General features: G+C 41.5%; 2 protein-coding genes across 3 annotated transcripts in view; both read left to right on the top strand.

Annotated features, from left to right (window-relative positions):
* On the top strand, positions 1–11,917 carry nid1a (nidogen 1a). Its single transcript, XM_029520941.1, has 20 exons — positions 1–204; positions 1,956–2,258; positions 2,336–2,562; positions 2,639–2,943; positions 3,014–3,154; positions 3,562–3,813; positions 4,052–4,252; positions 4,367–4,600; positions 4,750–4,887; positions 5,288–5,416; positions 5,650–5,793; positions 7,054–7,173; positions 7,562–7,789; positions 7,881–8,053; positions 8,798–8,924; positions 9,050–9,221; positions 9,601–9,758; positions 9,843–9,966; positions 10,598–10,710; positions 11,307–11,917. The coding sequence occupies exons 1-20, from the start codon at positions 1–3 to the stop codon at positions 11,435–11,437; spliced, it is 3,624 nt and encodes a 1,207-aa protein (XP_029376801.1). The 3' UTR covers positions 11,438–11,917.
* A 1,594-nt stretch (positions 11,918–13,511) lies between these two features.
* The window catches only part of lyst (lysosomal trafficking regulator), a 53,467-nt gene continuing 39,750 nt past the window's right edge, over positions 13,512–27,228 (top strand). For both annotated transcript variants that reach the window (XM_029520531.1, XM_029520530.1), the window contains exons 1-3: positions 13,512–13,582; positions 14,646–14,923; positions 24,513–24,604. In XM_029520531.1, the coding sequence (XP_029376391.1) occupies positions 14,843–14,923; positions 24,513–24,604 (173 nt within the window). In that variant the 5' untranslated portion in view covers positions 13,512–13,582; positions 14,646–14,842. The remainder of the gene's footprint in view (positions 13,583–14,645; positions 14,924–24,512; positions 24,605–27,228) is intronic.

The following is a 27,228-nucleotide window of genomic DNA, read 5'->3' as shown; positions in this document are numbered from 1 at the left end:
ATGGGCCGGCAGGAGCGACGGTGGCTCTTGTGTGCGACTTTCCTGGGCCTTGTGGCTTCGGTTCGGACCATAACGCGGGGAGAGCTTTTCGCTTTCGGTCCGAGCGCAAGAGACCAGCTGCTGGATCCGGGCAGCGACCGGACTCACCGCCTGGAGCTGCAGAAGCCAGTCTTATTCTATGATGGCACTTTCCTCAGCATCTTTGTAAGTGAACCCTTCGTTTTGTCACGCTGTCGAAGCATTTTAACACAAACTGGCGGGTTTTACTGGTGCTGGCGAATAAAGTCCACCCAGCTTGCGCAATTGCGCATTCCCAAGAAATCCCGGGCAGATATACGTGAAAGGAGGTCAGGAGTTAAAAAGTTGAACAATGCCTGGAAGCTGCAAGAACACATCTGCACAGCCTATGCATGTCTCCCCCTCTATGGGTTTTTTTTTTTTTTCTTTTAATGGATTTACTTATCAGAGAAGCTGCTCTGTCTTGTTGGACGTATGTGTCCGCACATTCTTAGAGCTTCCCCCGAGGTTATCATCTTACTGTTGACAAAAGGACCAAAGTTCTGGAGGAATCCTATTTTGCAACCCATTTCAGAGGATGTAACAGTGAGTCCATGTCAGAGATGCTCATTTGAACTGCTGACTTTTGGATGGGGGGGTCAGCCCTTAGTCTAATTAATCCCTAAAGATGTGTTCGTGTGTTAATTATTTGTTGCTTGTAGTTGCCAAGTGGGGCATTTAAAATACTTGGAAAAGAGGCAGTAGGAATATTTAGCTGAAAGCTGCACCATTGTGGTGGACAGACAAGCAGCCCTTTATTCCCTTTTCAAAGAGAAGTGCTGCATCTCTGTTTTAATTGTGCTGCATGTGGATAACATGCTACCAGAGAGCAATTATGTCCAAAGGCAGTGACTCCACACTTACCAAAGTGTTGCCCTTGTTTTATTAAGTAAAAGTAAGGTGGCCTCCTCCAGATAAGATCATTATATCTATTAAATTTCAGCCTTGTTCATCGACTGAGAACATGAGCAGTCTGATCTGGGAGAGGAGATGTGCAGAGGCAAGAAGTCGTGTTAACATGTGAAAGTCCGAAGTTGAGAATGAATATTTTACTTCTCATGATAATCTGTCTGAGGCGTGTTGTTTTTTTTTTCCCATGATGACTCCCTCCGAGTTATCCCAACACCACTCACCACAATCTCTTCCCCTTCTGCAGTCAAGATGGCCCAAAGATTTCTGTTTTCATTCAGCAGACAGACTCCCTTGAACTCTTCGTGCCCTGTGGGGGAACAGTAATGCTCTTCACCAGACATGGTTGCAGAAAACAATATTTTCTCTGATCATCGAGAGCTTTTATAGTCTCCTCCAGAGCGTGATTCATATTGTTGTTGGGATATTCACAAACTGTGGTGAGCTCTCTGAACTGTCGCAGTTAGATTAGGACCACTGATCATTTTCCCAGCTCTATCTTCCATTTTGGCAGGAAGTGTCTGTAATGAAAATTAGTGTGCAATCTCCGGGCTCTCTGGGGCTGCTCGTCAGGGGAAGGACAGGAAACACTGCTACACGGCCAGGAATAGTGCTCTTGTTTTCTCGCGGTCAGGAAGTGGAGGAGCCCCGTGTGTGTGTGTGTGTGTGTGTGTGTGTGTGTGGGTGAGTGTTTTTGATATAAAACCCACTTTTCTCTCTTGCATGTGTTCACATAAAATCGTCAGATTGTAAAAAAAGTGTGTTGGATAGCATTCTGTTTGTTCATGTGTGCGTTTGTAGGACATGGCAGCTGACTCGGATCATTAGTCTAATGAGTTTGAAATTAAGATCAAAGTGGGTCAGACTGGACCGGGTCCGCCTCAGCTGTGTGACAGCTCTCGTTGGGCCATAAAGAAAGTCACGCAGTGTTAAAATCCTCCCTCCGTGTCCTGTTATGCCCATTAAACAACTTCAACTTTTAATTTCAGATCAACACCAACGGCTTTGTTGCCACAGCAGAGCCGACGAGTGAGTCGACATATCTTGGGGAAATGCCTGCAAAGTTTGGCATGATTGCGGCTCTGCAAGGAGACCTGGACACAAGTGATGGCGTGGGCAAAGTTTTCTTCCGTCAAGACTCGAGTCCCGAGGTTCTGCGTCGGGCAGCCGAGCACATCAATCAAGCCTTCCCCGAGGACCCGGAGGTCAATCCCACCCACGCAGTGGTGATCACCTGGGTCGACGTTGCCAGCCGTGAACCTCAAAGCAGAGGCGATGGCGTCAATAAGAAGGTGAGCATCTCACGGTTAGTCAAGTGATGTCGGAAGGAAGTGGTCATGGACGCCCTCTTTAATGTTTTATCACACAGAGAAACACCTTCCAGCTGGTTATTGCGTCCCTGGATGCAGCTTCGTATGCCATTGTCCTGTATCCGAGGGACGGGATCCAGTTTTCCTCCACGTCTATGGCGGACAGGACAGTGACCATGCATGCTGGTTTCAGTAAGGGTTTGGTCAAAGGTTTCCTGTTTTACAGCCAGGGACCGTACTACCGGATCAGCACTGACGACGAAAGATCCGTCGGGGCTTTAGCAGAGTAAGTCAATCCGTATCTGTCAGCACAGGTGATAATATTTAAAGAGCAGCGAGCCGAACACACCTCACTCTTACAGGGAGACCAACTCTGGCCTGCGAGGTGTCTGGGTCTACGAAATTGGAACTTCTCCGTATTTCACCAACGTGGCTCCAGGTGAGGTCCCAGACCTGCCCACCGAGGCACCAACAGAAGGGGCCCCCGATGAGCATGACGCCTCCACTGATCCAAGGGGGCCCGTGTATAATAACGGACAGCAGATCGAGTACCCTCCTTATGAGACAGAAGGGGAGCAGATCGAAGTCCACCCAGTTCAGTACCAGCCTCATCAGCCTAACAACCCAGAAGTGGTGGTGGTGGACGACACAGACATAAATGTAGACGGTGAGATGACAGACAATTCAAAGTTTATAGTTATTTTACGGTTTATTAACTCTGTTTTTCACCTTTTCAGTGTTCTCGTACAACCTCGGGACGTGCACAAACAACAGAGAGAAGTGCTCGCAGTTTGCTGACTGCAAAGACTATTCCAGTGGATACTGCTGTCACTGCAGGCCCGGCTTCTATGGAGATGGGATACAGTGTGTGGCAGAAGGTAGGCGTCTGCTTTGAGTGATCAGTTTTCATTTTACAGATTGTGAAATGGTGAAATGTAGACTGCATGTTTGCCGAAAAGTTATTTGTAATAACATGTTTTAATATCTTTGACAAGCATTTGTTGAACGCTGGATAGTCGTGGCATCTGGCCTGAGAATGCAAAGACTCACAGGATTTAGCTAACTGAAGGGTTCACTTTCAAAAAACAAACATGTGAACAGCTGTAACTTCATTATGCAATGTGTTGATTCCTCTTAATGTCTGACAGCTGTGGATGTTGGAAAGGTCTTCTAGCATCTGTGTTGAAGTTCCACAAGCATCCTCGCACAGCTCCAGACTTAAATTCGAGTAAAGGCTCAGGTTGCTGAGGTTCGTCCCTTTGAGCATTTTGCTTTGTTTTTGCAGGAAAGCCACAGAGGATGAACGGTAAACTGCATGGAAAAGTATACGTTGGCAGCGCTGCTTCTCCAGTGGAGTTCAGCAGCAACGATCTCCACTCGTACGTCGTGGTTAACGATGGACGATCGTACGTCGCCATCAGTGACATCCCCTACACTGTCGGGCCCTCGCTGCAGCCCCTGTCGGCCCTTGGTGGCGTGATTGGGTGGGCCTTTGCTTTGGAGCAGCCGGGATTCAAGAATGGCTTCAGTATTGTTGGTGAGAGGAAAAGTTGTGACATCCTTCTTTAAATGTAGTTTTTAGGAAGTGAAAACGCTCTTAACAAACGTCAGGGCTGCTACAAGCACATTTCTTCCATACAGCTGCAGTTTTACTCACTGTTGAATCCAATCCAGCTGATTTCCCCTCACATTGCTTCAGCTCAGATAAACGGCAGCACGCCAAAGTTCATCCAGGGCCGGGCTCTTAAAGTTAACCTCCTCCTCTGTCTCTGAAGGGGGGGAGTTCACACGGCAGGCTGAGGTGACCTTTCTGCCGGGGAATGAGAAGCTGACCGTCAGGCAAGAGTTCAAAGGCATTGATGAGCACGACCACCTGGTGGTGAGCACCACTTTGGAAGGTCGGGTCCCCGAGGTGCCTCGCGGGTCCACCGTGCAGATTGATCCTTACTCTGAGATCTACCAGTACAGCAACAACTGTAAGACACAGTTTATGCATTCTGCTGTTGAAGCTGGTCAAAAATCTCAATTTTCCATCGCCCAGATAAAGTAGACATTAATAAATCAGCATCTACTTATGTTTTACCTTCCAGTGATCACCTCATCCTCCACCAGAGATTACGTAGTGAGCTTGCCCGATGGCTCCACTGACACCAGGACGTATCAGTGGCGTCAGACCATCACTTTCCAGAGCTGCCAGCATGACGATTCTTTGAGAGGGATGAAATCGACCCAGATGCTCAGTGTGGACCAGGTCTTCGTCATGTACGACGCTAATAATGAGATCATCCGGTTTGCAATGAGCAACAAGATTGGGGATGTCAACGGTGAGGTCATGGATTATTATTCTTGTCTTCCTGTTTTGGTCTGCACACACTTCCTTCCCACACAGAACAACATATAACATCCTGATCCTGAGGCCGTGCTCATGAATTCACACGCGTTAATGATATGGTAACAACACTGAAATTCTCAGGAGGGCAGCCAGAAGAGAATCCGTGTTTCACTGGAAGACACGGCTGTGATACCAACGCCGTTTGCCGACCCGGAGAGGAAAACCAGTTCACCTGCCAGTGTGCTACTGGTTTCAACGGCAATGGCCGCACATGTTATGGTAAGAAAAGATCTCTCTCCAATATTTAAGAGGATTTTCTACTCATAGTTATTTATAGAATATCCCAACGTGTTGAGAGACAGTGTTTAATAAACCCAGTCCTTCTAACGCCTTCCTTCCTTGGGAACTGGGCAGTTTGGCCGATTAGCAAAGGGACTTATATCCTCAATCCCAGGCCACAAGCTATACATCTGAGGGTCAGGAAAAAGGAAGGAAGTATTTCAGACAGATGGTATCTTGAAACGTTTGTAATTAAGATATCTAATTAAGCTCTCCTCTTTGATCTCCCGACATCTGAAAATGAGGGGCGCTGATTGGAGAAATCCAGACTTCACAGCCCCAAACTCAAAGTTGGATCTTCTGTGGCAGCAATTAGTGTTATGGCTCTTCTCTTTATCAGACATCGATGAGTGTAGAGAGGATCCTCGGATCTGTGGCTCCCATGCTATCTGCAACAACCAGCCTGGGACCTTCCGCTGCGAATGTGAAGATGGATATCAGTTCGACACCGATGGGCAGACCTGCATCGGTACGTGTTGTCTGTGTGCAGCCATAAATAAAATAAAATAAAATATTACCCGGTGTCACACATGCAGATTATCTCGTAGAGAGTGTGATTTGATTTTCTGTGTGTTTGTGGCTTAGCTTGGAAAATACACCCTTCATACCGAACTGGGACTGTTCACAATCTTGGAAGCAAAAAAAAAAAAAAAAAAAAAAATTACAAGATTTTGACAATTTTCACACTTTTGTTCCTCGCAGCGGTGAACCGGCCCTTGGATGCCTGTGAAGAAGGCACCCACACATGCGACATTCCTGAGCGCGCTCAGTGCAACTACATCGGAGGGTGGTCCTACGTCTGCTCCTGCCTGCGTGGCTTCGTAGGAGATGGTAGAATCTGCCAAGGTACTGCGTAGAGGAGAGACCATGGGAACTGCTTTCAGTTTGTAGGTTACAGAAATCGGGCCTCTTACTCTAACAATTATTCCATCCAACTAAAATACAGCAATCCATTCATTTAGCTCGAGTGCTTATAATAACATTGGTTTTGAACAGACATAATAATTTTGTCGGTATTTAAGCCCATTATTATTAGCTTATATTTTACATCACCGGAAGAAGTTCTACCCATTTAAAGTCAGATCACTGTCTTTTAGTCACTGTAAAAATTAACCCATCATAGTACATTACAACAATTAAAGTTACATTTTGATCGTGTCATTAAATTAAAGTTGGCAGTAACTATAGACTTTAACACCGTTACTTATTACCTGATAATGTACTGATGCGTTTAGAAAAGCTAATTCTGTTTCTTATGATAATTCATTGATGAAGTGTCTTTTTGCCATTAAATGAGATAAACACAAAATAATGATATAGTATGAAAATTTAGTTGCTGGAAAGATCTGTGAGTATATTAAGAATACAAACGTAATTTAATCATTTAATCAACATTAGTAATTCATTATAATCAAACATGAGAAGAACTATTCCTGTGGGACACATCAGAATCTGAATCTGAAATCTGAGATTTTAAAGTTGGCAGCCCCAAAAAAATTCACATTGTCTCAGAATCACAGTAAAAAAAAACAAGCAAACAAACAAAAACAAACTAAAATGTTTTTGGAAATTCATTCTTGGGTGTTGAGTGTCCGAGCATCCCTTTCTTCCCACTTCCAAGGAGAGTTTTCAGCCCACATCATGTGATGATGGTAAGATGAAATGACATGCTTTGAAAATAGCTGGTAGCACCGTGAAGTATTTGCAGTCAACAGGCCCGGGGAACAGTACAGTGTTTTAAGAAAACTACTCCAGACTTCAAATCCATTACATGTCATTTAAGACTGTAATTATTAAGCCATCTGCTCAGGATGGTGGGGGAGGTGAGACAGGTTGCATAATACATCTGCAGCGCTTGAACAGTGAAACTGGAAAAGCTCCTGGGTATTTCTGATGTGTATCTTGAGTTGGTGCGTAGTTTTCTTTGGCCGGCTGTCAGTAATACTCATTCATAGTTTCCATTCTTTCCGCACTTGGCGTTGTAACGTCACGGCATGGACCTCTGACCATAAAAGGAAGCGACGCGTCGGACACACAAAAAATGTTTTCACTCACAGTGTCTGACTCTGCTCTGTCCTTGCTAAGCCTCTTTTCTTCTGTCTGCAGACATAGACGAGTGCCAGTCAAACAGGTGCCATCAGGACGCTGTGTGCTACAACACCCAGGGATCATTTACCTGCCAGTGTAAGTCGGGTTACTATGGTGACGGCTTCTACTGTTCTCCGGGTGAGTCTTTTGTCATGCCTCTATACTTTCTGACAAGCAAACATCTCAGTTAAACACAGCATCACTGATATTCAATCCTGCGACTTTCAGTCTGGACGTGTGTTTTTGCTGAGGTGGTTTCATACTCCAGGAAGCGGATCATTTTCATTCACAGTGTTGTTCATGGCATTGTTTTTTTTGTTTTTTTTTTTCAACTTGGAAAAGAGCTCCTCTCTGCAGCGTATTGCTGCCAGCTGGAGCCTGTTTTTCATTTTCTTATGGACAGCCAAAGGAATTTGTCATACTTTATATGGAATGTGGGAATTTTTGTGGAGCTGAACTAAAAGCAGGAGACAAAAGGAAATATGAACGAAGCGCTTTGTGCATAATTTTTCGTTTTCTCCTTCAGAGAGGACAAAAACCCAGTGTGAGGCCCACAGAGACAGCATCCTGGGTGCGACAGAGTCTGGTCCACGTGGCCCACGGCCTCCAGTCGGACAGTACATCCCTACGTGCGATGAGAATGGTGCTTATGAACCAACGCAGTGCCACGGCAGCACGGGACACTGCTGGTGCGTGGACCGAAGCGGGCAGGAGATCCCCGGGACTCGCTCTGGACCCGGCAGCAGACCGATGTGTGAGTAAATCGCAAGACACCTTTGGAAGAAATGTGCCGGGTTTTTCTCTCCATGAGATTCTCCTGATATCTCAGAGTGTGTGTCTGGTAGGTATCGATCACAGGGTGCTTTCACCACGTGTTGGGCCCACCCCTCGACCCGATGTCCACCCCCTCCCTCCAGGAACACACCTGCTGTATGCCCAGAGTGGCAAGATCGAACACGTCCCACTGGAAGGTTACGACATGAAAAAGGATGATGCTAAGGCTGTCCTCCATCTCCCTGTAAGTGTCTCTTAATATACCTTCTCTTTTAGCTAGGAGGCTCTAACAAGAAAGTCGGCTGGCTTTGTTTGATACAATTTTATCCCATTTTTTTTGTTTTGTTTTTTGCAACGATATTGCTTATTTCCTCTTTGTACCCACATTTCAATAGATTTTACTTCCATGTGTGTTTTCACATTATAAAAGACAATATTAACTGGATGGCTTCTGGCGTCAGCACTCCTGACCACAACACAGCTAACACAGCTAAGTTTAAGTCAACAGCAGTTCCTTCGTCCATGTCAGGCACAATGTCGAATCGGGATCTTTCGAATGAAACAATTAACACAAAAGCTGCAATATGCTATGATTTCTCCTTTGAGCATAAAACATGAGCTCAGCATCTTACTGGACAGTCTGTGTCTTTGGTGGTACTAATATGAGTACACAAGCGCTGTGCTTTGCCCATCTGCTTCTCGCATTCAAGACTTTACTTTATTGGAGGCACATGGAGACATTCACACTAATTACTAACATCGGTCCGACATCTTTGGAATTACAATCTGCGTTTCTTGTTAAACTGATTTCCAAACCAGCTGGTCTGAAGTCTGGCTGAGTCTCACATGCTGAGTATGTGGCCCTGTTTGTTTGGATTTATGTCTAGACGTTAATGGCTAAAAAACACATCTGCTCAGTGTTTCTATCGCCAACCGCTCTTGTTTGAACAAAGTGCACTTCAAAGATTGCCTGTTGACCCCTCCACAGGAGAAGGTAATCATTGGAGTGGCCTATGACTGTGTGGAGAAAATGGTCTACTGGACAGAAATCACATCCCCCTCGATCAGCAAAGCCAGCATCCAGGGGGGAGATCCAGTTGAAGTGATTAGATCAGGTAGCATTACTGTTTACTGTTATCTTTCACTCTACACACTCCCTTTCATCTTCAGCCATCTATGAAAAAGATGACAGTTTATACCAAACAAAGAGGCCGATGAACAAAATGTGACCTCTCAACAGACATCATAAGCCCAGAAGGAATCGCCATCGACCATTTGGGCCGAACTATGTACTGGACAGACTCTGTGAAGGATCGCATCGAGGTTGCGTCTCTGGACGGCTCCCTGCGTCGTGTCATTATTGACTCTGATCTCATCAATCCCCGTGCAATTATCACTGACCCTCCAAACGGGTGTGTTAAACTTTCACTATGTATTACGTTGTTTCTTTAACATACAGGGAGTTGGTTTACCAAGCTCAAAGTGTGTAATGTTACAAAGTGAATCCATTCCTTTCAAGGTATAACTGGTCAGTGAACATTTATAGGAAGTTCCCTTTCTTGGAGGATGACAAGATCGACGCCACTTTCATATCTGTATGCTTAAAACTATCAAGTAGTACAGTAATAATAGTAAGTACAGCTGGTTAGGTTAGCTTAGCACCAAGAGGAGTTATACTATGCTAAGCTAATGTGCTAAGCCAAGGGCTATAAATTTCAGTTTAGTTATTTTAGATTCAAAGTTTGTTGTTCACTTTGATAGTGAACTAACTCACGCCTGTTGTCATGACAGAAATCTGTACTGGTCCGACTGGAACCGTGAGGCACCCAAGATTGAGACCTCCTACATGGACGGATCCAACAGAAGGGTGCTGGTGAAGGACGACCTCGGCCTGCCCAACGGCTTGACTTATGACCCTCAGAGCTCAATGCTTTGCTGGGCAGATGCAGGTCATCCAGGATTCAGGCCGATAACTGATGCGTGAAAAGATGCGTGCCTTGTGATCAGCATTAACATTACTCTCTCATCTGTAGGCACACATAAAATGGAGTGTATGCATCCTGCTCACGGTGATCGCAGACAGGTCATGGAGGGGCTTCAGTACCCGTTTGGGATGACTTCCTACGGAAAGAACTTCTACTACACTGACTGGCAGAGGTTTGACTTATTGTATTTTGAGAAACTTAAACTACCACAAAAGGTTATAAAAGCTTAACTAGTACACACTTCATTTTGACGTTAATAAATGAAAGCATCACTGTAGGCTCAACTTAATGCCGCCTTCATCTATTGTCCAATGGAAGAATCCAGAGAAATTCAAGGGTGGGTCAGAGGTCAAACAGCTCCCCACCATTCAAGCAGGGTGAGCAGGGCCCTTGATGCTCTCCACAGGCTTGGACAAACCTGGAGCTGTCTTCCCATGCAGCTGATTCCGTATGTTAGCCGCTATAAAAAAAGCGGGGGCTGGGGTATCTATTTCTGTGTGTATGTGGGGAGAGGAGGCATCTAAAAAGTGGCAGCTGCATGCAATTTCTCAGCCTCAGCGTCTGTGAGTGACCTATCCAGGGCCTCCCTGTGATCTCCACAGGGCTGAGGAAGTTTGGAAGGTGGTGGTGGGGAGGCACACACTTCAACAGTTTACAACAGTCCGTGTTAGTTATGGCTAGGAAACTTTGACTAACCTTTACTCATTCCTGACAGATCTTATACAAAACACAGAGGTGCAGGATGCTAACATTTCTTAAGATGGGATTGTTTAAACTCCTGTGCTTGATTGTGTTTACAACAGGGATGCGGTGGTTTCGGTAGATCACTATGCTGGGAGGGAGTCTGACAACTTCCAGCCTCAGAAACGGACCAAGTTATACGGGATCGCCACAGCCTATGCCCAGTGTCCTGCAGGTAATCAGCTGGTTATGTGGGTGAAGGTGTATTTACCTTAAAGACATTGTGTACGCTTAAAGTTGTGACATTTTGTCTTACTGAAAAAAAAAAAAAAAAACACTTCTGTTGTCATCCTTGTGTGACGTGAAAGTCCACTGAGCTGCCAGACTTTTGGAAATAGCCTGACCCTTGTAGAATTCACTCCTCAGCGCCTAACTGCCCACAGTTTTGACCTTTTCAGAACAGTTTGCAAAGCAGAAAAAAAAAAAAAAAGCAGATTCACTACTCTGCCTGAACGCAGCAGGATGAATTCTGCAGCTAGGACTCATCATTTAGTGAAGGGATGACTGATGTTTCTGCACAGCAGCAGGCCTCGTCCTCCCTTCCAGATAAGCCTGCATGCATAAAGCCAGGGAATGTGGACCCAAGGGAGAGGGGCCTCCAACATCTGGAGTTTGCTACGCTTTTTTTTTTTTTTTTTAAGTATGTATGTATCTGTTTAACAAACAGTCAAGGGCCTTTTTCCTGCTGCTCCTTGCAATGGTTGGTTATGATTCACTCACATGTTCTCGGATGTTGTGCATTGATAATTGTGTATTTTCCTCTTCTGTCAGGACAAAACTACTGTGCTGTAAACAACGGGGGCTGCACTCACCTCTGTTTAGCAACACCAACCGGCCGATCCTGCAAGTGTCCCAACAATCCAGTGGGTGTGGGCTGTGTGGAGAGAGACAGCGGGTACTGAAATGAGGATGTTGTGTGGATGTTTGACCGCAAATTAGGAGCCACTCAGCATTACTAAACTATAGCTGCTGAAAATGCCACTGTAAACCAGAGGTGAACTTACTGTGCCTTTTATTGCTCGGTGTTATGCTTATCTTTTTTTTTTTCTTCTTTTTTTTTTTTTTTACATTTTCCATTGCTTTTCTAAAAATCACATTTGCCTTTTCAGAATTGTAAATATAAACACTTATCATGTTGACATCTTTCCTGAGTGCACATAAATTGAGAAGAAAGCTCAAGGGATATATAATTTAATGTGAAATTCATCACAGCAATGCATAACATTATCTCATGTCAGTTGTGTTACACTGTGGCAAGTTTGCTTAGTCCCATTTGTATGTCTCATGACATTATTCATGTGGAATAGACCTAAAAATGTTTGTACAAGTTGGTGGGATAAGTTTACATGCTGGGCAACAAAAGAATAAACCTTTTTCTAACATGTTGGTCTGCTCTGTGGCTTTAGTTCAGTTATAGCGACACCTTCTGTTACCTGGACTGAATTACAATCACAATAGACTTCTGACTATGATCAAACGGTCCAAAGCAGATTTGTACGATGAAATTAACAACATATACATATTTCAATGATTATATTTACGCTTCAATGACTGTAATACTGTTAAATGTATATGATTATGATTAATTCTGGGGATTTACCACTATATATGTATGTTGTTTCTAATTCGTTCAACAGAGGCTTAACAGAAGTGGCAATATGTTTCACCCGTTGAATTTAATTTCCAAGCAAAGCGAATAAGCACAGAAATTACCAGCCATATTATTTTCTGACTAAGCAACACCATTTAATGTTAAATTCTATCTTACCTTTGACTGCTTGTTGTTGACGTTTATGCTCTTAGCCAATCAAAACACCGCTGCCGACTGTAAACTTCCGCCAAAAGGGAGACACTCAGGTACGTCATGGTGCATTCAGGGAGTCTCTGCAAAGTCTGATTATTTTTTGTAAATAATCAGACTTTATTGCAACTGCAATAATCATGCGAGGGTTGTAGATTCAAATATTACTTCATTATTGTTTAATCATTTGAAATCGAAGAAAAGTAAAGCAAGCAAAAACTGCACAAAGGTGTATCACTCTCCCAAAAAGTGATGCACTTCAGTTTCTTGCTTAATCTGATTTATACTGCAGACAGTACACACTCACATTAGTACGATGACTGAAAAATATCTTAAATGATTAGTGAAATATGAAAGTATGTAATACCATTTACTGAATAACTGAAAAAGGTATGATGAGTGTAGCACGGAAGCAGCTATAAATGAGTATTTCAGACCTCCTTCCTCAAAGGGGGGAAAAAAAACCCTGAAATGTTTGTATTGTTGGAACAGTTGAACAATGTAAATAATAACAGTATGTATGTGACTTCCATTAGTAGGAAAGCTAAACCTGCACAAAATAAGAATAAGATCCTTAGATTTACTAACTCAGACAGATCCAGGAGGGTCTAGATTTGTGTAAATCGTCCAAAGTGAACACAGTTAAACTGGGTAACGATAGCCACGTTATTTTTTCTTCTACGTTTATCTGGTCTGTGGGCAGATTTACAGAGAATAAAAACCAACCTCTAAAGCAGAAAACATTGATTGATTGATTGATTGATTGATTGTGGGCGTGTCACCGGCTTGAGCGCTTAAAGAACTTACTGCCTACTCCCTCAGACTTGTCTGCGAGGAACATTTTACTCTCAAATCAGAAACACTAGCCATTTAAATAAATCAATTTACAGATATTAGAAACAATCATCTGTCACTGTGATTTGTGTGTGTGTGTGTGTGTGTTCAACCATTTCCAAAATTCACCAGAGGGCCTTACACAACATTTTATTTTCCAGATATCAGCCCACTTGTTTGGACTAAATATTTATAATTATAATAATAACAATTTCAGTGTTTAAAAAAATATAAATTAAACCGAATTGTAACTCGGGATAGCTTCAGCGTTGTAGGCGGTTCTTACGTTGGCAGACAGGAAAAGGGGCGGTAATGTGTTTGTCTTGCAGTCATTGCTGAGGGCGAAATCTCCCAGAGTGGTGTGCAGGGACGGAGGCTAGCGTTAGCTGGCTTTAATTTACGGGAAACCGAGGTATGTATGAAAATGAAGTGTTCCCTCCACCATCGGGACGGGCTGTTATGTGCTTCGGGAATATTTCCCGGCAGTCTGCTAATGTCGGTTTGCGTTTGTGTTTGCCACACAGTGTTTGACAGCTGCCATTCACAGTGCGGTGCGATGCTACAACCAGCACAACAGCTAGCGGGATGGCTGCTAGACAAACGCAGCAAAAACAACGCGGTTCGTTGCTTTGTTAATTCAAATCAATCGGTTATCTCAGCGGGCACGGCGGATTCGAGTCTAATGTGGTATTCATGCACACATTTGGCTGAAAATCATCGAGCTTTCTTGCTTATAGCTGTCGCCGTCAAGCTGGCTAAAAACAATAGACGCGTCTGTGGACCCTTCAAAATAAAAGCTAATTTGTAACGGTCGGCGGGGTCCTCAAATTGACATAAATAACACATAAAGATTTTACAGCATGAGCATCTACGCATCTGTCGCTTTGTGTGTAATATTAGAGATATAAACAAACCAAATTCTTTATTACGAATGTGTTTATATTTGTAAATAATGACTAGATGCTATTAGACGTGCTATAGTCCTTCTTAAAACTCTTATTACTTGAATGAACTTAAATATGTATAAGAAGCATTGACGTTGTCTTTAACACTATTTCAACTCAACCATGTATTTAAAATGTTTTAGTATAACTTCTGTATGGTGACCTCAGGTACATATTATTTTGAAAACAAAATCCCAAACAGGAAATGGGTTCCCTCCACGCTGACGCAGGTCTTGTCAGGTTACCCAGCTGGCTCAGCTCAGCTCAGCTCAGCTCAGCTCGGCTCAGATCGGCTCAGCTCGGCTCAGCTAAGCTAGCTGAGTGTGTTACTTGTGTCCGTTTTGTTTTGAAAATGCGCCGGTGTGGGGGGGCTCATCCGGCCGAAGTTTCTGTTCAAGTTGTGTTCAAATGCTCCTCGGTGAAGTGTCGGCGTCTCTGACCCGGCCGGCTAGGTCTGCTTCCTTTCTAACTCTTGACAGTGTGTTTGATTATTATTATTATTTATTTAATTTATTTATTTATTTTTTGCAGAGCTGAATTTAAAAGTGGCCGAGCAGCGCAGTGAGTCGTGAGTCTGCTATGACAGACTCAGGAGGACATCTGGGGATTGGCTCGGTGCTCTCCGGGTCACTTTCAGTCACCTGGAGGATTGGGAAGGAAACCAAAGGAGGAGTACTTCTTCATCATCATCGCCCTGACTTGTGTTGAATTTGGAGGTGTGGAAGATAATGGCCTGTCTCCAGCAGAGTGATCTGTGCTATGCGTGGGAAAAGTACATGGACTGCAGACTGCAAGGAGCCGACCTGCAGGTAGGTGCTGCTGGCTGACACCGTGAGGTGACACAGGCTCAACTCAGGGGTCTTTCTCTGAGAGACGGTGATGCTTACAAAGCAGTGGTGCTGGGAAAAGTCCAAAGATTTCCTGTAATTTAGTTTGGGAAGGTTTTTTTTTTTTTTTTTTAAATCCTGTTTTAGTTACAAAACTATTCGTGCACAGTATTTACTTCACAGGGAATGTTATATTTGATAACTTCATTATTTCTCACTATGACATATATTGGGTTTATTTTCTGTTTGGAATTTTACATTTCTCTCAGCATCATCTGAATATTTTATTCATCTACATCACTGTGACTGTCTGCAGTTGGTATGACACTTGTTCAGTTTCAGGTTAAATAAAATGTTCACTGTGATATCATTTAACAATAGATGCCCTCTTTTACTCTGCTCCTCATCACTCAAGCTACCCGAATTCCTTTCCTGTCTCTGACTCGTCTGTTCCACAGCAAGTTAGAGTGGGAAGAGCCTGTTGCAAAAGGCTTTTTATTTGTGGAGAAGTATAGAATAAAATACACCCACAAATAATACAATTTTTATAGTGTTTGTTCTAGTTAGATTACTTCAGATCTTGGAAAAAAAAAACAAAAAAAACAAAACAAAACAATAAATAAATATATAATATATTTATATATATATATATATATATATATATAAAAAGAAAATGTGGAAGGAGACATGCAGCAGGATGCAGATGCTTGTTTACGTGATTTTATCCTTGGAAATGTATTACTTATTTTGTACAGAATTATATATAATTTAAGCGTGGGCAGCCACAGGGTGGGGAGTCATTCATTGCATGTCATCGTGGCAGAACTGAGCAGTGGAAATAACTGACAGAAAAGGAGTCCCCATGTTGCTTGAGTTATGCTTTGAATCTTAGCTAGGTTTCAACACGCTATCTCTGTAGCTAGAAATGAAACTGACACACGACCAGTGAGTCCCTGCACAAAGATGGAGGCTGGTGTAAACCACATTAATCTTTGTTAGTGTTATGCAAGAGCGCTTTCATTCTTGCATTTGTTTATTACAGGAGTGAGTGGCAGTGGTTCTCTAATCCTTTCGACCACTGCAGCTCTTTTCAGCCTCCTGCTACTATCAGAGATCTAACAGCAGCCAAATCACGAGACTTGGATTAGGATCAGGCTGCAGGCCTAGGAGTGATAACCCTTCCAAACACGCACACAAGCATGCATGCACACATGCGCACACACAAAGATGAGCTGATTTATCCATGTTGGCAGTCCATTATTTTTGATTTGTCATGTGCAAGTTGTCCTTTATAGAAAGACCTGCTATCATTTTTGAAGCTAATGAGTGCTGTGGATGCCTTTAGGGATTTTTTTTTTTCTTAGAAATAATGACATCCTTTTTCAGCAGTTTTCACATATGTGGTTGTGTATCATGCTCCGTTGCTTTGTTCATCATGTTGTTGTGTATTAGGATGTCAGCTGTAGAAATGGTGCTGGCTTGTTCTCAGTTTCCATGGTAATAACAACGCTTGGACTGCAGCAAATCGTCTCTGCCTTTCTATTAATGGTAACGTTTCACATCCCTTTTTTGTTGTGATGAGTCCCCTGGGATGACTGTGCTTTCTTGTCAACTTGTCATCTATGCTGTCAACAAACTGGCATGTGTCTGTGTCTGTGTTTGTGTTTGGAGATGGCTAGGCAAGCACATCTGTACTCTCCAGCTTGCTGATACTGTAGCTTTCTCTACTAATTGATTCTGATGGGGACACACAGTGTCACAGTGTCACTGTGTGTCCCCATTGCACAGCTTACATTTGATATATTTCTCCAATTTGTTGTGTCAATTTGTATAAACCGGACGTTTATACCATTTCACCTAAAGTGACATCTTCCAGTCCCTTCTTTCATAATATGTAAAACGTGGCAAAGTGAACATGGACATTGTGCAATGACTGGGAGGCCCCCTCTCTTCAGGCCATCAAGACAAAAAGACACTGCCCTGCTGATCTGGCTTCAAGCCTTGATCACACTTTAAATTGAAATGTGAAGGGCAAAAAGACCCCTTTTTAGTTCTGAAATCAACAAGTACTTCAAGAAAGTGTGGAAATACAGGCTCTGCAGCCTCTCCCTTTTTTTTCCCGCCTGCCTCATGTTTTCTTTGCAGTCTCATCTCTCTGCTTTTTGTCTTCCAACTCTTGATCTCTTTCAGTCACTTATCCACAGCTCGCTGACTGAGGCTAGGAACAGAACTTGAATGGGTGGGGTGTAATCATGTGCTTCTCATTTAATTTTCACATAATTATCATCCTTTTATTAGATTGCTTTCCTGGGAAAGCAAGGTTAATAGAAACTACAGTCTCAGAATTGTTGAGGTCAGTGTAAATATTAGGGCCATTTTCTGTCCTATTTCAAACATCCTCATATATTCACTGTACATTAATAGATAACAGAATTTGCTATTCAGAGTTCATTATAATCCAAATAATTTTTCACTTTTGGAAAGTGTTTACTCTAAGGTAGCATAATGGAATTGTCACCTCACTATAATTGGATCATTTTCATTGAGTCCTTCTTTGCATCCTTTATCTGTGTGGAGCCTAAACTACCATATTGCTGTGTTCTGCAATAAGGGAAATTTTCCTGAGGAATAAAGCTTTTGCAAGGATACTTTATAGTTTGTCTAGTCTCTTTGTATGATGAGAAACCTCTTTTTTTTTTTTTTGCTTGGAGATTGTGCAGTTTCATTTTTAGCAAACAGGATGTTTCAAAACATTTAGGTTGGCTGTTCGGAGGGCTTTGCTTTTTTGGTCTGTTGGAAGTCAGACTCCTGCTGCTGTCTGATTTTTATCTGGTTCCTATATCACTTTACACTTTCTGCTGCACCTTTTATTTTATTTTATTTTTTTTAATCTTGGAATAATGTCAACTCTACTTATTTTTTTTCTTTTGCATAAAAATGGATGACAAGCAGATTTCCTGCTGGGTAATCTGACTCATCTTGTAAGTATCAATCTGTAGCTGCTCTGGCATTAGTTAAGGTTTTGACAGTTTGTAATTATGATGGGCTGAGATTTAAATGTCAAAAGTATGTCCATTCATTGACACTTATTTTCTATAAATACAGCGATTGTCTGAATTAGGACACTTCTGGTAACATATTCTACCCACATCACTTGCCATTAGCTTTCTAATCTTAGTTCTGTGCTTTACATTCTTTTTGCTGTAAAGTCCTGAATCCTCGTTTGAAGAAGATTAAACTTGTCAAGCAAAGCATGAAGAAAATGTAATGAATACTAAGCAGGAAGTAAAGATGGCAGTAGTGGTTCATTTTCCCTTCATAAATGTATTTGACTTGTCAAGGCTGAACAGTGTGAGGAGATACATGAAGTAATATTATAATATTCTGGCAATAATGGCACTGTGCACATTATTCACACCAAAACATTATTTGAGAGTAAACTGTGTTGTCTGTCTAGCCTTCAGGTCTGCTGTAATATGTAGAATTGCTCTAGTGATCTAAAAAACAGTGAATGATCCTGTGTATTGCTCATACTCTCCATCTGAGCACAGTAGAGAGGTAAAAAGAGTTTGTTGTCTCCTGTGATGCCCATACAGAAATTTAGCTTTAAATAACTTACCACAAATTCATGATATCATTTTGAGGATGGATGATATCAACTATCCCATAGCCAGGATTTATAATTCTGTGTACCCCTTGTTATATCTTTTATTTATTGCATGAATTTTTCCAATTTTGGTTTGTTTAAATGCTCCTCTTTCATAACTCGTTCACACGAACCAGTCACAGTCTTGTAGTCAAAATCACATGTACTGCTCACATTAGTAGGTCTGTAGGTTTGAGTGTGGAGATAATATACAGTAGAAGTTCATGGCTAAGGTTGTGTTATGGTCAAGACATAAAAAGCATGAAGTCAGGCTGTGATCATGATGTCTTATGATCATCACACTACTTTGACCGATGGTTGTTCATCAATTTGATTTTAAGTGTTTTTAGTTGAATTGAATTGATAGTAAGTTGTGGCATTGTTTACCAACATCAGGGAAGGGAAGTGGCTTCCCTTGTCATGCAGCTGGACCACCAGACATGTTTCGCATCTGTGTTTATTGTTCCGCTCTTGATTTCGCCCTTACTCCTACTGGCCCTGGTCTACAGGCCTATTACAAACAATTGGCTGAATGAATGAATAATTCATCCCTCTATTTGTAGACTGAGTCAGCTCTCCTTCAGTTTTTCCACCCTGTGGCATGTTACTCAGTCTCCCTAAAAAAATCGCTCAGAATGACAAAGGCCAGGATGGGCTTTTGGATTATAAATTTGATGAACACCAGCTTGCACGCTATCCCTGCGTAATGAAAACAGTGAAGCAGAGAGCAGCACATTTTTATTTCCTACCCGCTGGTTGTGATTGAGTAAAGGTCACTGTTTGTGACAGTATGGATCTGACACCAACATAAACACAAACTTGCTTTTTGATGGTAGTCTTCTTGACATTTTACCGTATGTGTTAATGGGGAAAAAAAAGGCATTTGCAGTCTTGTGGAAAGCAGCTCTGCTCTCTGGTGAGGAAATGCGGGACGTTAGGGGCTCCTCATGACGCTCATCATTCAAATGTCAAATTAGATCAGGAGGAATCTCAAACCGGAAAAAAACATTGCATAACCAACGCTCCATGTCCACACTCACGAGGAGAGGATCACATCGCTTTCACTGCCTCTGCCAAGTTGTATCTTACCCAATTATCCAAAGAGAGTTGAAGAGGAAAGTTAACTCGCATGGTGACTCAGCCATCAGACTCCTATGACTAGGCCTCCCATGATCATGGTGGATAAACATGCAGGTCACAGCCTGTATTCACAAAAAGCCCGACCTTTATTATTCTAGGATATGTTCTTCTCATATACACTCCAAATGAATGCAAACAAATTTGTTTCCTCAAACAAGTGCCGTCTTGTAGCTAAACTGCACCTGTTGAGCTCCTGTACCTGGAAAGATTAAATGTATGGAGTATTTACTAAATAAAGTCAAGCATGGTTTTGAAGATTGGTTGAAGAGGTAATTTGTAATTTTGTCATAAATTGGGTAATTTTCTTAGCCAATAGCCGGCATTGATAAACTGACCATCAATAGCTTACTCACTAAATTGTATTTTTAGAGAAGAGTCAGTGAACAAAACACTTTTTTGGATCCTCCAGCACCAAGGGTGCAGTCTGTAATGGCCTTCCAGATATAAAAACATTTTTATGAACTATTCAAGTAATGAATCCTTGAGTGCGTAGAGCAGTGCCAGGGAAACATCCTCCGCCTCCACTTGCACTCCACTTCCACTGCAACTCACTAATGATCAGAAATGGCCCACAGGTTCAACAGGTTAATAAAGTGTAAAGTTATAGTCTCACTTTTCATACCTCAAAACAAGCCGGTCCTCCCTCAGTCCTCAGCATAGCAGGCAGGTGGCCTGCTGGTTTTTATTGTGAAATGGCAACATGTGGACATGCTGTGGGGTAATTAGTCCAGTGTTCGGTCTGTAGAACACACAGTAGAGAGTATCTGCTCGTGGCACTGATGTCTAATTATGAACAGCACTACTATCAACAAATCATAAAAAAATAAACATCCCTTAACATATAAGTAGTCAACCCAGGTTGTTTGGGTACGCCTACATGACAAATGAGCAAATGAAGTTTCTCATTGCGGAGGAGAGGTCAGGGCTTTCTTTTTGTTTACATAAGTGTGTTTTCTGAACTCTTGATTTTCCCTCCTAAGCTGCATTAATCAGCATTGGCAGTCTGTCCATTTTCAAATCACCCTGGCTAGTTTGAGCCAAGTGCATTGTAATATTGGATTAGAGCCTTGGAGGAAAAAAACAACCCTGCTGCTGGGAAATTGGTGTTATTGTGAACCACTCAGTTTCCCTTCCCCATATGAGGAATATGGCTACAACAGGTACACTGATAACACAAGGACAAACCCAAGTCATTTTTACATGCTAATTCTGCTAGATTAATTTTAATAAACTGAGTGCACAGCTCCAATTTAGCTCCGGGGCATATTTATGAAACTAATAAGCGTTTGGCAACCTTGAGGCTTTGATTTCCTGCCAGTCACTCCCCCTGTTTATCTTTGCTTTTAACTGTTGCTGTACTTATTTCTTTCACCTTTTATGTTATCAGCTTTCATGCTTTTTACCCCTGTCCTCTCCTGTCTCTCATGAGCCATGCATTTCTTTTTCTTCCTTTTTCCCGTCTCCTGTGTGTGATGTTGTCCAGCCCCCTGGTATGCAGTGACCCCCACCCACGCATCCCCTCTCTGCTTGGGTGGGTTGTTGCCTCAGCTGTTGAAGTGTCACCCTCTCTGCCCCTCCCTGACCCTGGTGAGTCTGGTCAACTCTGCATCCTCATCCTCATCACCTGGAACCTGTGCACATTTTTTTTAGTTTCATGACAAAGTGGCATTTCATAGTTGCTAGCTAGATCCTTTTAACACCATTCATAATAGTAATGCCTGATTTGTTTTGACTGTTTTTGACTCAGGAAGGAAGTTGACTCAACACAATGTGGGCTTTGTTTGTGTTCACCATGACTGTTTGCAGTGCAAACCAAAGTGTGAGAGAACATCAGGGACCTGAATAACTGATTTTCTGATTGTGTGTTTCAAACACAGGCTGTAAGGAAATCAGTTTTACAAACATAGCTATGGTTTAAAAGGGAATGTCAGCTAGATAGAGGAAATGGTCAACACACTTTTGAAAGGGCTGTTAAATAACTAATTTTTGTCACTTTCTTTCTAATGTGGCCTGTGATGATATAGATAATAGACTCCCTCTATTATAGTAGATATGTGTCCGTGCCACTAAAGGATCTGTTGTGGCGTAACTCTGACATTACTTGGTCCTACAAAGACATCATTGTGTCTAAATTTCTATAAAGCAAAACAGCTGGTTTCCTTTGACCAATACTGGTATAAAAAAAATTACATAAACAATCCAGCTGGATGAAATGGGTTTCCTCTGTAAGGTGGCAGGGCTCCGCCTTAGAGACAGGGTGATGAGCTTGGAGTAGAGTTACTGCTCCCCCACGCCTAAAAGAGCCAGATGAGGTAACTCACGAATCTGATTTAGATGCTTCCTGTGTGCCCTCCTTTGGAGATTCTTTGAGTGTGCATGAGGAGACCCAGAACTTGCTGGAGGGATTATATGTATGTCATCTGGCCTTGGAAGCCCTACCAGAGACACCAACGTCTGGAGCACTGTGCCTCTTCCTCACCATGATGGATAAATTCAGTTGTACAGATTGTAGGCTACCTGGAAAGATGGGGGTTGCCTGATATTTTAAAGATGGTCTTTAGAGTTTTTTGTAAACAAAGATTATGTTTATATTCAGTGTTCCTTTCATGCATCAAGTAACACTTTCTGTATCCAGTCAGGTTTATTTTGAATGTTTTCTCCACCTTCACCCTTTATTTGGATTGTTCTTTGCCTAAAGTCTTCGGTCATCCTTAACAGAACTTTATAAACATGCCCCCCCCCCCCCCGAGTACTGCTGCCAATCACTGTCAATCAGTAGTGTATCACACTGTGTGTTTGTGCATAGAAATGTGCTAAATCATTGTTCTGCAGTGGTGCTAGTGGTCAAATCCCTCAGGATCCCTTTCTAGATATAGTGCTTAGCTGGGTCACTCTGACTCAGCTAAGATGGCTGTTTTGAAATGAGTTATTTAGGAACAGGTTTGGATGTCTTTACATGGTCCAAGAATTTGGTGTCTCCATATTAAGGATTGAAAATGTGCATGTGTGTTGGAATGTGATGCAGGGGGAGAAATTATATACAACTTTTGAGTGTAACCAGACTAATTACAAAATTGGAATGGATGATCTAACCTCCAACTGGTGTAAAACCTCAGAGAAAAAGAAAGTGTTGCCAATTCGGCGACTTTGTTGCCAGACCTCCTGAGTAATTTATTTTTTCTTCTTTGAATTTTTCAACTTTTTGGACACAAATCAGAAACTGGCAAACCTCTATATGCTGACTCTGTGCCACTTGATGTGATAGAACTTTAAAGCTTTGTTTCTGTGTGCCCATTTTTAGTACATCCAGCTGAAATCATAGCACTATTTGTATTTAACTCCAGCGTATGGTCATTTCTTCCTGTGAGACAGGATTTCAGCAGTGCAAACACACTTAGATTTTTAACTGTTGGTTCCATTGGCTGAGAACATAAATTGAGAGAATCATGAAATTGTGAACAGTTTCATTGGGAATTCAGTTGTATTATAATACTGATATGTGAGCACAGACAGTTGAAGCGAAGTTCACGGAAAAGATGAAACCATCTGATTGTGGGTAAAACACAAGAAACCTACAATGTGGTCTAAGCATTGATGGCACCTGGTAAAAAGAATTAAAATAATGACACTTTTATTCAAACTGTCAGAAAGGAATTAATCAAACAGGATGTAATAAAACAGGACCCAGTTTTCATTAACTATTTAAGAGTTTTAAGAAGAGTTGACATTGACAATTTTCCTCATGCTTGTACCTCATACCTTATTTGTAAGATTTATACATTTGCAGATGTATTGTGAATCCACAGACTACAGTGCTGAAGGCATCCTTTTATAATAGAAAACAGATAAGGCCGTGTAATTTCAGTAAAAGTTCTGGACTGAAAATCTCATCCTGTCAGTCTCCTGCCTATCAGTGCCATCAACGTTCAGCCCGTGTCTGATGTGATTGGGACCTTTTGGTGTCTCTTCCTTGGCTTTGTGACTCAGACACTCAGCAGCCACATCAGTCAGGGATCAGTGTTGCCGAGTAAATCCAGTCAGTGATGTCAGATTAGCGGAGGTGTAAAACTACCTCCTGTTGGGTGTATGTGGCAGCAGGACGCTGTCTTTGGAGATCAAATGTCTGTCTGGAAGGTATTAACACACTACCCTAGAACTGCTTTTAATGCAGGTAAATGTGGTTAGGTGGCTTTTCTCTGTTAAGAAAGTCCCAACTGCTTCTGTGACAGACTCTTGCGCTGACTGCAGCACTCTGACAAAGCCAATCTCAGCTTGATATTGTCTTTGTTTCTCCAGACTCAAAAGACTCTCCTCTGGAGTTTGCTGATTGTTACTACAAACTTTTAAAGCACTACGCTATATAATATAATCTTTACACATGACTTGTGTGGCTACATTCTTTTGTGTCATTGTAATTTTTGTTATGTATGAAAGAAAAAACAAGGGCTCTTTGGTTCTAGTGCTTTTGGGATGAGAAGTTGAAGAGGAAAAATAAAATACAGACTTGATGTACTGATGTGATGAATCAACACTGAGACAGTAATTCCGTGTAATGATCTTAATGGCTGTTACATAATTTTTTTTTAATTGACTGTACCATCACGTGTAGCTATAAAAAAAACATAAAGTCATTGGCAGTAATGTCATATTGGGTCATTGGATGAAAGGATAGTGTTTTTCTGTAGTGGCTATTCATTCTAGCTCCTTTTCATGTGACTGTAAAAGATATCTGGGTTTAATTCATTGTGCTCATGTGTCTCTCTCTCTCTCTCTCTTTCATATCAGGTCAGTCTTCAGAGTCTGGAGAATTTCCTCTGTCTCTTCCACTATGTGCAGCATCACCCAAACCACACCACCAAAGATGCACTGAAATTCTGGTATGTCCCAATATTTTATTAACTTATTAACGGGTTTTGTTTCGCTTCAGGTGGGCTAAAACTTTGGCATACATGTTAACTCCCAACACAGAAGCGTCACAAAAGAATACATTGTGTGAAATCACTGCCACAATGACAAACTGGAACACCATTAGAGTTGTAGTGGACAAATAGTACAATATATATATCCAATATATTTTTTTTTTCTTGCAGTAAATGATGCACAACTAAAGAATATTGGTCAGTTTTTAAACCTTAATCATGGATATGAGACTAATGACAGTTGTGCTATAAACTGGGTGCAGTGACTGCAGATGCTTTAGTGTTAACTAAGCAGAAGTAAGAAGTAGATTTATATTTATCATTTTTATGTCCCTATACTATAGTGAAGGTTGAAGATAATACATAATCATGGTGCATTAGCTTTTGGTCTGCCTTGTTGCATAGATTTGCATACCGATCAGGGAGATCGTGGGACATTAGGCACCTGAAGTACCTCTTGTTTATGTTCTGTTCGGTGTAAATAAGTCACATGAATTAAGCACATGCATTAGCATTCATGAGCCATGTGTTTCGTCAGCTGAAAAGTGATTAGTTTCAATGAGGATTTGGTGAAAATGTCTGCTTATATCTGCAATAATTAAGCTCTCAGCCAACAGATGTTGTAGAAATTGGACCGCGATGGGAGTTTAATAAAATCTCAATGTCATTTTTCTGCCATACTCTATCCAGACAAGTTTTTGTGTTATCATGTGGTTAATCCAGTTTTTGAACAGAACGCTTCAGAAAGGGAATTCCTTAAAATTTGGCACAAACATTCAGTTGGACTCAGTTGGAATAGATTAGATGCTCAAATGTTGTCACTTTGACCTCATAAAGGTTAATTTCGAATCTTTCTGGAAACACTCAAAGGAACTAATGCTGACTTATGTTGAGTTCACTGTGGCTGCACAAAAGACAGTATATGGTTAATATTATGAATTTCAACAAAAAGAGATCCAACCTCAAATTTTTGAGAGAGACATAAAACCAAGTAGGGTTAATTCTAGTTATTCTTATGTTGTAGATTTGTAGACATAGTTGTAATAGTTTGTTTTAAATTGCCAGCTTGTGAGATAATGAATATATATATTCATTAGCAATTTTAAAGGCAGCAGGAAGCAATCTACAGTGACTAAAGTCACTCCAAAAATACATCTGGTATGATTACACACTTAATCTGTATTGTTTGCAGTAGAAACAAACACAGTGTACTGATGCGGTTAAATATGTGGCGAAGCTAACTTTGCTTTTACACGATATATATCTCCTGGACACACAAGAACCTCTCATAAAAAATAAGATATAGGTTGAACGCAGAGTATTTGAATGCTACCCTTGCTGAAAGTGTCATTTGCTCTCTAAACAAAACTTTTGCTCCTAAGCAAAAGTCTCGACTGAATAAATAGCTCAGCTGCAGGTCACAGAACATCGTGATAATTGGCCTAAGGGAAAACACAAAATTTGAGTTCTGCTGGAGAGAGATTCCTTTTCGCAAGAGGATATCATTACCTCTGTTTAGCAAGCCCTACTCCACACGCACATGGGCATTTATTAAAATTGGGTGTTTTCTAAATAAATAAAATTAAAAAATAAATAAAAAATCACCCGCATTAGTCCAAATCTGCACACAAAACTGAAGCAAGCACAACAGCTTTCAATTGTATGCCAAACCAACAGGTGATAACACTCAATTATCACAAAAACAGTAAATAATGGGGCACAAGCCAAAATGTCTCTTTTCTCTCTCTAAATGTCAACCTTTTCTGCAGGGGCATAAAATACTCTAAACTACTTTATACGATCTATAAAACTGTAAGTTAGAAAAGTTTTTATCTAACACATTTTTTTATCCAACAACCTTGCACTAGTTTTGTGCTAATGCATATAGAATTAGTGATAGTGTGTCAAAGCCTTTCAGATGTTTATCTGACCAGGGACCTACAGTAAAAAGACTCCACTCAGTAGACAGACATGTTTCACCCTGACTGAACCTGAACCATCACTGATCTTAAATTATAACTGAATGTAAAAATTGTCACTGAATACTAGTTGCTTCAATTTGGTATAACTTATCCGTATATAAGTAAGAATATTTTGTCAACATATAGAGTACTACCTTACCAGTTATAGTATAAGAAGAGATCGCTTTTTTTTTTTTTTTTTTTTTTTTCTTAAACTCAACAACTTAAGATGCAACATGCACCCTCCTCTACATCATCACCTTCTCCAACATCATCATTGATTTGGGCTTTACATAGTTTATCAGTTTTTTTCCCCAGTGTAGAACAAATTCTGGTTTCACCTCCTTTTGGTAATTGTCTATTTTAATCCCCATCTGCTCATTTCATGCCTGGCTCTCCTGTGATAACCACCTCCAAGTGTGTGTCTTTCTACTAGTCGACAGCAGCAGCTGATCTTGGGGAATATGTGCAAAGAATTTGGTATTACTTTCAAGTGGCAATTCATGTTTAATTAACGTCTTTTTTTTTTTTTTTTAGGTGTATATCTTGCACTGGTGTGTTTTAACTCCTTTGTTGGAAATAAAAATATTTTCTCCCAACTGTCTATGTGGTAGAAACTCC

This window comes from Echeneis naucrates, chromosome 15 (assembly GCF_900963305.1).
Source record: "Echeneis naucrates chromosome 15, fEcheNa1.1, whole genome shotgun sequence".
NCBI classification, from domain to species: domain Eukaryota; kingdom Metazoa; phylum Chordata; class Actinopteri; order Carangiformes; family Echeneidae; genus Echeneis; species Echeneis naucrates.
Note: the sequence above shows the minus strand (reverse complement) of the source record. Positions and strands in the feature narration are given on the sequence as shown.